The sequence below is a fragment of the Hemicordylus capensis genome, chromosome 3 (genome assembly GCF_027244095.1).
Source record: "Hemicordylus capensis ecotype Gifberg chromosome 3, rHemCap1.1.pri, whole genome shotgun sequence".
NCBI classification, from domain to species: domain Eukaryota; kingdom Metazoa; phylum Chordata; class Lepidosauria; order Squamata; family Cordylidae; genus Hemicordylus; species Hemicordylus capensis.
In genome coordinates, this window is record NC_069659.1 from 1,397,738 (window position 1) to 1,408,115 (window position 10,378).

At 65.2% G+C, this 10,378-nt stretch overlaps 1 protein-coding gene across 1 annotated transcript; it reads right to left on the bottom strand.

The window, feature by feature from the left end:
- Positions 1–1,037: 1,037 nt before the first annotated feature.
- LOC128351943 (hemoglobin subunit beta-like) lies at positions 1,038–2,393 on the bottom strand. Its single transcript, XM_053312035.1, has 3 exons — positions 2,237–2,393; positions 1,914–2,136; positions 1,038–1,260 (listed from the first exon to the last, which is right to left on the bottom strand). The coding sequence occupies exons 1-3, from the start codon at positions 2,326–2,328 to the stop codon at positions 1,132–1,134; spliced, it is 444 nt and encodes a 147-aa protein (XP_053168010.1). The 5' UTR covers positions 2,329–2,393; the 3' UTR covers positions 1,038–1,131.
- Positions 2,394–10,378: the final 7,985 nt, after the last annotated feature.

The window sequence follows — 10,378 nt, forward strand, 5'->3', positions numbered from 1 at the left end:
CTGGTGACCCAGAAGAAGAGGAGGAGGAAGGGGCCCGAGAGGAAGACCAGTGTGGGTGGAGCCGGAAGCAGGGGAGGGAGAGAAGGAAGACGATGGGGAAGGATGGAGCTGCGGGCCCCTCAGGAGCCAGAGGCCCCGGGGGCTCTTGAACCCATCGCCCCTCAATTGTAGCTACAGCCCTGGCGGGAGGCAAACAGGGAGGGTTGCCACACTTTTGGACAAGCCTTGCTGCTGTGCCTTTAACAGCAACTTGGTACGCAGGCGCTGAGCTGGTGGTGTTTCTCCCACTTCTTGAAAAGACCCCCGACTCCCCCACCCCACCATGCTTCTTTTCTGCACTGCCAGGAGGAGAGCGGGGGGGGGGGGGAGGGCAGCCCAGAGCCAGAGCCTGCAAGCCCGGTTGGGTCTGGGGCCCTGAAGCAAAGCTGGGTGGGGGTTTTTTTTGGGGGGGGGAGTCTGTTGACTGGAGGGAGGGTAAGAGGGAGCCCCAGAGCTTCGGCCCAGCTGCAGCGGGGAGACCCACAGCTTCAGCTCTCTCTGTGGACCAAAGTGGCGTGGGGCTGCTGGGGAGGGGGAGAGTGGTGCCCTCCCGGTGGGGGGTGCTTGGCTGTGCACGGGCTGCCTCCCCTGAGTCCTGTGGGTCACCCCCTTCCTTGGACCCCCCCCGCCCTGCCCCTTTGCTCTCAGAAACACACCAGCACCACCTCTGCCTGCCTGGCTTGCAGGAGGCATGATCCGGGAGCATCACAGGCAGGAGACAGAGAGCCCACTTTTTTTTGCGGGGGGGGGGGGGGCTAAAAGCTGGGGATGGGCGGCTCCGGCCACTCGGCTGAATGGCTCCAGCTGTGCCGCCTCCCCCCGGCCAACTGATACGGACAGGCCTGACCAGAGAGAAGTTCCAGGAAACGGGGCACTGGTGGGGCCTGGACCCCCCGCCCGCCCCGCCCCGCCCCTCAGGGCCGGCAGAGGGCTCCTCACGCCGTTGGGCAGGGATGCCCCCCCCCCGCCGCCCACAAAGACACCGGACTCCGCTCGGCTTGCAGGAGGCGAGTTTTATTAGACATTCCCGTCACATCGTGCTTGGGGGGAGGAGGTTGCTCTGGGCAACGGGGGGGCGGCGGCGGCGGCGGCTCAGTGGTACATGCGGGCCAGGCTGTGGGCCACCGTGTGGTTCAGCTTGTTCATGGCGGCGTGGAGCTCGGGGGTGAAGTCCCTCCCGAAGTGGACGGCCAAGCGGTTGAGCAGGACGTCGCCCAGGAGCTGGAAGAGAAGGCGGGGCGGGGCGGGGGGAGAGCGAGGCGGCGCGCTGAGTCCCGCGGCGGCTGCTGGGGGGGGCGGGGGGGGCGCTCGGAGCTCTGCTGCTCCTCGGTGCCCCCCACGCGCGACAGCCAAAGCGAGCCACACGCGTGACGACGGAAGCAGGGCAGGATGGAGACGCCCCCCCCCGCCGGCCCCAGGACACAGAGGAGCGGGTGGTCTTCCAGGGGTCGGGGCGGGGGGCTCTGGAGGAAATGCCCCCCCTCGCTCGCCCGCCCGCCTCCGCCTCCTGCTGCGGAGGGACTCCCTGCCTGGCCAGGGACGAGTCTGGCCAAATGTTCGTCCGCCGCCTCTGGAAAGGGCCGGCAAGCCGCCCTGCTCTCGGCTCTGGCTGGCGGGAACCCAGGGCCCCGTGGCTGGGCAAGAGAGTCCCTCTCTCACCCCCCCGCCGCTTCCAATCCCCTCCTTGCCCCCCTTGAGGAATTCCTTCTTTCTTTTCAATTTTCTGCAAAACTCAACTCCCGCAGAGGCCGGCCCAGAGGACACCAAGAGGAGAGTCTGCAGCAGCAAAGTGGCAGAGGGGGGGCCTGCAGGCACCCCTCCTCTCCCCCCCTCCGGCAGCCCTCCACAAAGGGGCAGCCGCCTGCCTGGCGCACCTTGAAGTTGTGGGGGTCCACGTGCAGCTTGTCGCAGTGCAGCTCGCTCAGCTCGCAGAAGGTGGCCTTGATGTTGTCCAGGTTCTTGATGGCGTCCCCGAAGGCGGTGAGCACCTTCTTGCCGTGCGCCTTGACCTGGGGGTTGTTCAGGATGTAATCGGCACTGCTCAGGTTCCCAAAGTGGGAGAAGTGCCTCTGGGTCCAGGGGTACCCGATCAGGAGGCTGCAGAGAGACAACGGCACCAGTCCGGTTACGCGGAGCAGGGGGACCCACAGAGCCGGGGGTGGGGGGCCTGGCCACTCTGGGCCTGCCTGGGACTTACGTGCTGAGGGTGGCAGCCCCTTTCTCGGGCACATTGACCTTGGCCCAGCAGTTGGTGATCAGCTGCTTCTCGTCTTCGGTCCACTTCACCATGGTGCTCGGTCGGGGCTTCGCGCGGCTGTTAAAGGGAAGTTCTAGAGCTGAGCCCAGGAGGTTCCCCTGCCAGCCCTTTATACCCTGAGGAGAAGCTCCTCCTGGGCCGGGGTGGTGGGGGCCGCCCCACTGGGTGGAGCCGGGGGGGGGGGAGCACAGGAGGGGGGCTGGTGGAGAGCCGGAGGGAGGGGGCCGGCCGCCCCCATGCTGGGGTGTGGCCCTTCTTGGCAAGCGGGAGGCCCAGATAGCGCCTGGCCAGGCCGCCTCCCTCAGAGCTTATCAGGCTCTGGACAGAGCCCAGCAGTGGGGCAGGGGCCTCCTTCTCCTCCTCCTCCTCCTCCTCCTCCCTGGGGGCTGGCTGCTGCTGCTGGAGGCCTGCTTGATTCAGACCCCCCCCCGCCGCCCCCAGCACATGGCAGCACCTTCCACTGATGCAGCCAGGATGGTCTGGGGGTGGCCCAGCCAGCAGCTGAATGTTCCCTAGAGACTAGCCCGGGATATGGCTGTAGGCCCCCGCCAGCCTCAGAGGCCTCTGAATGCCAGCAGCAGAAGCCAGGGCCGGCCGGCCTGCCTGTGGGCTTCCTTCCCAGAGGCCTCTGGTGGGCCACTGTGGGAAACGGGGCTGGGCTAGCGAGGCTTCCTTGGGCCGGATCCAGCCGGCTCGCCTCCTCTTTGGCCAGCAGGGCTAGTTGAATCCAGAGTCCAGTCCCCCTCCTCAACCCCAGGATATGGCCCTGCCCTGACTCCAGCTCAGAAGAGTCCGCTGTGGGCCTGACACGAACGGAGACAGGGACCTCGTCCTCCCGGGGCCGCTGAAGCCAGTGCTTGCCAAACAGTCAAGAATACACCACCAACCCCCCCCCCCCACTGGTCGCCTTTCAGCTGCAAGAGCCTCTGTCTTCTCCAGGGAAAGAGACCCCCTTGAGTCTTTCTCCCCGAATCTCATCCCCACCGGGGAGGGAGCCTTGCCCCCACGCAGGCCTCCGCTTCAGCCCAAGCCCCAGATGGGCCCTCAGCCCCCTGGAAGAGGGTGCGGTGGAGGGAAGCATGCTCTGGGGTGGCCTGTGGGGCCTGGAGTGGACACCGGCTGCCCCCCTGACTTCCGAGCCAGCTGCCCCGGCACTTCCATCACATCTCGCCCTGCGGGCATCCCCCAGGGCTTTCCAGGCCAGCCCCCCCGCCCCCCCTTGCTTCTTGTGGAGAGAAACCAAAGCCACGGCTCTTGAGGCCAGGCGGAGATGTGCAGCAGGGGCTGGGAAGAACAGCTGGCTCCGGGCACTGAGGTCCAGGGCGGCAATTTCGTTCTCCAACATTGCAGAGTCGGGCACAGAGACCGCTGTGTGTTGCTAACGCTGGTTCTGCACCAAAGCCTACAAACTGAGCCTCCCCCCCCCCGCACACACACACCCCTGCTAAACTCTGCAAGAGTTTCCTGGCCCTGGGCGAGCTTCTGAAACAAAGCCTCCATTCACCACCTGACCCACAGAGTTTCCCAAGAAGGTTGACCCCGCTGGGACCCTCGAGTCCCTCACAGATGATGGAGAAGGCGCCACTCCAGAGACACCGAGCAGCATTCAGGCTCTGCATAGGCACAAAGGGGGGTGCAAGCATCTCGCAAACGCTGCTCCAAAGGAGAGCACGCCCATCTGTGCTAGAATGGCCAGTTCCAGGCATGGGGTCATTAGGAAGGGGACTGGAAATAAAGCCGCAAATCTCATAAAGCCCTTCTACCAATCGATGGTGCAACCACACTTGCAGTACTGCGTGCAGTTGTGGTCACCACACCTAAAGAAGGCCACTGTAGAACTGGGGAAGGTGCAGAAGAGGGCAACCCAGAGGATCAGGGGGCTGGAGCACCTCCTTTCTCTCCCCCTCATGAAACTGATTGCTAAGACATTTAAGACGGACAAGAGGAAGCACTTTCCCCTACAACACATAATCAACCTGTGGAATTCTCTGCCACAGGATGTGGTGACTGCCGGCAGCTCCTGAGAGCAAGACTCCCTCACGTGGTGGAACAAGAAAAGAGCACCCCTGAGTCCTCAGCAACTTCTTCAGTGGCATTGCGCCATGTGTGGGATGAGAAGCAAAGAGGGCAGAGAAGGCCTCTGTGATGGAACCCACGACTGGAGCTTGGGCAGTCTGACTCACACACCCCTGCTCCAGGGCAGTGCCTGGTAGTTGCTGCCACCCCTCTCTGCCTCCAGAGAGAGCTCAGGGGTGGGTCTGAACCAGCCTTTGGCGAATCTCCCCATCTCCGCAGAGCTCAGGGCCGCCCTGCAGCTGAGTGGGCTGCTCCAGAGTCTCTGCACAACACGGACCCAATAAATGAGACCGTTCTTCTCGCTCCGAGGTTGGTCTACAGGAGCCGGGGGGGGGGAGCAGGAGGGGGAGCAGGTAGGCCTGGGGGGAGCAAGCCAGAGGCATTCCGAACTCCCAGCAGAGTCTGCAGCCTCCAGCAAAGCACCTGCACATCGCGATGGAGAACGGTCCAGCGGAAGATGGCAAGTGAGCCGACAACAACCCAAGCAAGGGCCACAGACCACTCAGGTAACACACCAGGAAGGGCAGTGAGCCCCCCCTCCCCCCAGGACAGTCAGGAGGGCTCCGGTTGACAGCTCCCCCTCCGCGAATGAGCAGCTGGTGGGTGGGATGTCCCAGTGGGCAGAGGCGACGGTGGGGTGGTGGACACCTCTCTGTCTGTAGGCCATGGGTTGTGCAGCCACAGGTCCCGCAGGGCAGGTGGGGCGAGAAGGGGGCCACTGTGTGGAACAGGGCGCTGGACTAGAGAGGCCTCCGTGGGCCTGATCCAGCAACAGGGCTGTCCTTCCGTTCTAAGTGTCCATTTCTCTTGGGCTGGACTGGGCTAGGGGAGTGCGGATGTCACGCCCGGCAGATGTGGTGACCGCGGTGCTCTCTCTTTGCGATGATGACGGCTCTCTCCCAGCACGCAGGTGGCTGCTCTACAGCAGGCCTGCAAGGAATGCACCACGGACGAAGAGCCCTTCAAGGCCAAGCGGAAGAGAGGTCATCTGGAGAGAATCGGTCGATGTGGCCGCGACGAGTCGGCCCCGACTTGATGGCAACCAGTCGCTCAACCCATCAATCAGGCCTGCACAACATCAGGCCCAGGGGGACCCCCCCCCCCGGTAGTGATCTCCTGCAGCAACCCAGGAGCTGGAAACTGCCTTAAGGCACCATCCTCTGCACCTTCACTCGGAAATGCACCCCACGGTGCCCCCAGCCAGACTTATTTCCCAGTAAACATGCCTAGGATTGCAGCCGGAAAGCAAGAGTGACTCAGGAAGAGGAGAGGACGGGGCATTTGTTTGGGGCTGGCAGGTGCCCCACTGACGGAGCAGGGAGGATAGGGCCATTTCTGGGCCACTCTCCCGAGTGGGGGCAAGAGCCACCAGCCACCAACCCTCCTTTGAATGGATGGAACCGTGCGTGGACCACGGGCCTCGGCGGCCCCTGCCCGCCACCTGGGGGCTGCTGCTGGCCTCCGAGGGCATGGGGGCTCTGCAGCCTGCCCTGCTCTCCCGCCTCCCTTTCCCCGCAGCCCCTCCTCTGCCCACTTCCCCGAGGGCTGCTGGGCTCTTTCTCTCCGCTGCTGGCTCTGCCAGGGCCCCGGACTGGCAGGCCGTTGTGCCCAGCCTGCTTGGCGTGCTGCGCAGGGCTGGCCATAAGCAGACCTCGGCAGTCCCGGCCTCGGGTGCTAAATCTTGGCGGGGGGGGGGAGCAGGCGCTGCTGCTGCTGCTGCTTCCCACGGTGCATCGCCACGGCAGCGGCTGCTCCCACTGGCCCCAGCCGCCATGCGCGCGCACCGGCCATCGGAGTGGCCAGGCGCACTGTGGGGCGGACTCCCCCCCGGGCATTTCTGAAGGTCGGCTCTGCTTCCACACTCTCCTGAGGAATGGCCACCCTGCAGGGTGCACGAGAGAGAGAGAGAGGAGCAGCCCCAGCTGGCTCCGTTGCCCCCTGCGCCCCCCCCCCCCGGCCGGGGCTCCTTAGGACCAGCTGCTACTGCCTCCGCCGTAGCCAGCCAGAATGAAGCTCTCTTGAGAACGGGGGGGGGGGGGAGCTGGGCTGAATCCCAAAGGCAGAAGCAGTGCCCCACACCTGGCAGAGCAGCTCCGTCCCGGGGCCAGGAGAGGCCAGCCCCCAGCCTGCAGGCAAAGGGGCTCTGGGGTGGGGCAGGAGAGGGAGGAGCTGCCGGAGCTGCTGCCGGGAAGCAGAGGCCACTGCCCCTCCGTGGGCACCTCCTATGCCCCCCACCCCACCCCCCGCGGCTGCTGGAAGGAGGTTTGCCACTTTCCGGTGTGCAGCAGCCCCGTAGCAGGCGGTGACGCTGCTGCCCAGAAGGTCCGCTCGGGACTGGGAGAGGTTTGGGGCTATTGCGGGGGGTGGGGGTGGCGACAGCCATGGCCTGGGGCGCTGGCCCACCTGGAGGAGAGGGTGGCCCCGTTGGCAGTCAGGGCCAGGTGGGGGCTCCTTCCGCCCCTGGGAGCCAGAGTCAGGGCCAGCCTCTCCTGGGCAAGCGAGAGGCTCTCCTCAGGGGGGGGGCAGCCTTGGTGCAGGAGGCGGGGTGGGGGCTTCGGAGCAGGCCGCCTCCCCCTCTGCTCCCCAGCGCAAGGCTGTGTGCAAGAGAGCCGGAGGCCTGCTGGGGCCGGCCTCAGGTGGGAGGCGGCGGCAGCTGGGCTGCAGAGGCCTGATAAGGGCAGCCCCCCCCCCCCCGCCCGCTATCAGGCGGAGGGCTCCCATCTCCAGGCTCCTGCCTGCAGGCTGCTGCCGCCGACAAGCTCTCTGCCTCAAGGGCGACACTCGAAAGCGCCTTGCGGGGAGGACTGCGGGAGCCGCTGCGGGTCGGGGCCTGCTAAACAGGAAAGCCCCCCTCCCCACAGAGGCAGGGGATTGTTAGACTTGGGCATAAGTGAGCAACCGGCAGGGAACGGGGCAGGCGGGCTGCCGGGGGTGGGGGGTCTTGCGTGGCCAAGCCAGCGAGAAACACTCCGAGCCAAAGCAAGACAAAGGCACCTGCACATCCCTGAAGCTCGCGCCCGCACAAATAACGTTTCTAAATGTGCCTCATAAGGGGCCGGCTGGGGGGGCCTCTGCGCCCCCCCCCGCCCCTGCTCCTGTGCATGCTGGCCCTGGCCAGCTTGGGCCCCTCGGCCTTCACACCGCCCTCCATGCTCAGCGCAGTGCTGGCCAAGGCCTGCTTTGCCCAGCTCTTCTCCGTGCCCCACACCTCCTCCGCCCTGGAGTCTGCCGTGCTCTTGGCCCTGGCCTGTGACCGCTTCGCGGCCATCTGGAGCCCTCTGAGGTTTGCCTCCACGGCGACCTGCTCCGCCATTGCCAAGAGGGGCCAGGCCACCGTCTTCCGGAGCGTCAGCCTCCTCCTTCCTCTGCCCTGCATGCTGCAGCGGTTAGGGTTAGGGCTAGGTGTCCCCGCCAACATCCTCAAGCTGGCCTGGCTGGACACCCCTGTCTGGGCTGCTTCCCACACTCGGCCCGGACTCCGCCCTCCTCCTCCTCCTTTCCCGAAGACTGGGCCGAGCCTCGCCCCCTGGAAGGAGAGCTTCAAGGCCCCGGACACCTCTGGGCCGCTCTCCTCTTCTACGCCGCCCCGCAGACCTCCCTGCTGCTCTCTTAGCTCCACTTCCTCTTGCCACCCATGCTCAGCCCCGTGACTGGGTCCTCCTCGGGATGGTTCCTCTGAAGGGGCTGGGGAGGTGTGGACGGAGGGGGAAGCCGGCCTGGCCCTGCAGGCTGACGTCTGGGCAAATGGCTCTGTGTGGCCTCAAAGAGCGGCTTGGCCTCGGCACACCCACGGCTGACCGTGAGGGGAGGGAACACCCGGCACTGCTGCCGGGGGACCCCCAAGGAAGCTCAGCGCAGGCCCAGGGGCGGCGCCATTCTGCTCAGGAAGCGAGGAGCTCAGATCTCTGGTCCAAGCAGCCGGACATGGCGCCATTCTGATCCCAAGGATGGCCACTCTGGGAGCCCGGCACGGAACGCCTTCCCAGCAGGGAGACCGGAACAAGCACAACGGACGGTGCACGGACGGCCCATGCTGGGTTAGGTGGCCTGGTCCACAGTCTCCTCACCTGCAGGGGAACGCTGAGCAAAGCTCACGATGCTCCTAGGAGTGACCCAAATCACACTCACCCATGCCCCAGAGGCTGTATTATCCCATCCAAAGGGGTGCCCCAGGATCCTTTCCAAGTACTCTGTCACAAAAGCCATGATGGCCTTTGATGAAAAGGCCAATGCAACTGCAAGGTCACCGCAAGCAAAAAAGGAGCGAGCATTCTTCATCAAGAGCAGAGGTGAATCAACCACACGGTTTAACCAGAGTAAGGAATGTGTCTCAAATCACACAGTTTGGAAGATGGAGCTCCTCGGATGGGGAGAAGAGGCTGCTGCTGGTATCTTGTGCAGGCTGGCAAGTGGGGCGGAGAGTTCTTTGGGCAGGGATGTAGCTCTCATGGAGCGGATGGGTTCAAAGGACCCTGGCCCCCTGCCCCCAGCTCTTCTTCATTATCTCCCTCACTTTGAGGGGCCACAAGAGCTGGGCTCGTGGGAGCAGCAAGCATGACTTGACCCCTTAGCTAAGCAGGGTCTGCCCTGGTTGCATAGGAATGGGAGACTTGATGTGTGAGCACTGGGAAGAGCAGAAGGTTCCACTTCCCTCCCTGGCAGCATCTCCAGACAGGGCTGAGAGAGACTCCTGCCCGCAACCTTGGAGAAGCCACTGCCAGTCTGGGCAGACAATCCTGAGCTAGATGGACCCAGGGTCTGGCTCAGTAGTTGGCAGCTTCCTCTGTTCTGTGTTCCTATGAGAAGGGTGAACACGGGCCCCCTCTCCCCTAGCCCTGCCCGTCTTTGCGACAAGGGGAATGAGTTATGGTTGGCTGTCGTGGGCAGGGAAGGGGAATCTGGAGAGTTGGGATGTGCATGGAACCAGGCGGGGGTGTCACTTTAAGGGCAGGGGAGGGTGCACATAACCTCCCCCCGACACACACCAACACTCAGTGTCTGTAAAAGCCTTCTGGGTGGCAGAGTACCTCCCTGCCGCCCCTTCCCCCTCTTTGGCTGGACGTACTGGGTGTGCATGCACCCGTCGTGTGTGCGGGCCGTCTGATGTGCATGCACGCAACATGCACATGTGCACTTGATACTTCGGGCCAAAGATGAGGAAGGGGCAGCAGCGAGGTATTCTGCCACCCTGAAGGCTTTTACCGACACCGAGCGAGCGTGGGGGGGGGGAGGTTATGTGCAACCCCCCCCCCCGCCCTTAAAGTGACACCCGCCCCCCGTGTTTGTGCACATCCCCACCGGAGAGACACAGGAGGGAAACACGGGAGGTTTGGGACTCTTTGTTTTCAAGAAACGCGGGATTCCTTCTCGAGCTGCGGCCACTCTTGCTGATCGTGCTTTTCGGAGCGCTTCCGGCACGCGAAGCTGGCGGGCCGGCCGGCCGTGTGTGAGCGAGCGTCAGCCGCTCCTCGCCTCAGGCATCCCGGCTCATCTCCATCCCATCCGGCCGAGGCGCAGCACCGCCCTCTTCGTTCCCCGCAAGCCCACCGGCCCGCCCTTTGCTAGACGGCGGAGTCCCGGCCCAGGCGCGACACGGGATCCCAGGGGCGGCGGGGCAGCCGGCGGGCCCCCGCTTGGCACGGCCCGCCGCTCTGGGTCGGGGCTGCCGCCGCCCGTCTGCGAGGGGCGGCCAGCCTCCGCCGGCACCCCGCCACCCTCACTCCCCACGCCGGGCCCCGGCTGTGGCCCCCGCAGCAGCAGCAGCAGCAGCAGCAGCAGCAGCAGCAGCTCGGCGGTGTCTGCGCGGCTCTCGCCCTCCTTCCCTGCCCCAGAGTAGCCGCGCTGCCTGCAGGCTGGCCACTCGTCTGGTAGAGCTGAAGGCTTGAGCACGCGGCTCCATCTGACGGACGCCAGCCCAGGTAGCTGGCTTGGCGCCCCTCTCTCTCCTACTGCCCCGCCCGAGAACCACGCAGCCCGCGAGCAGCAGCAGGCCATTCGTCAGGTAGA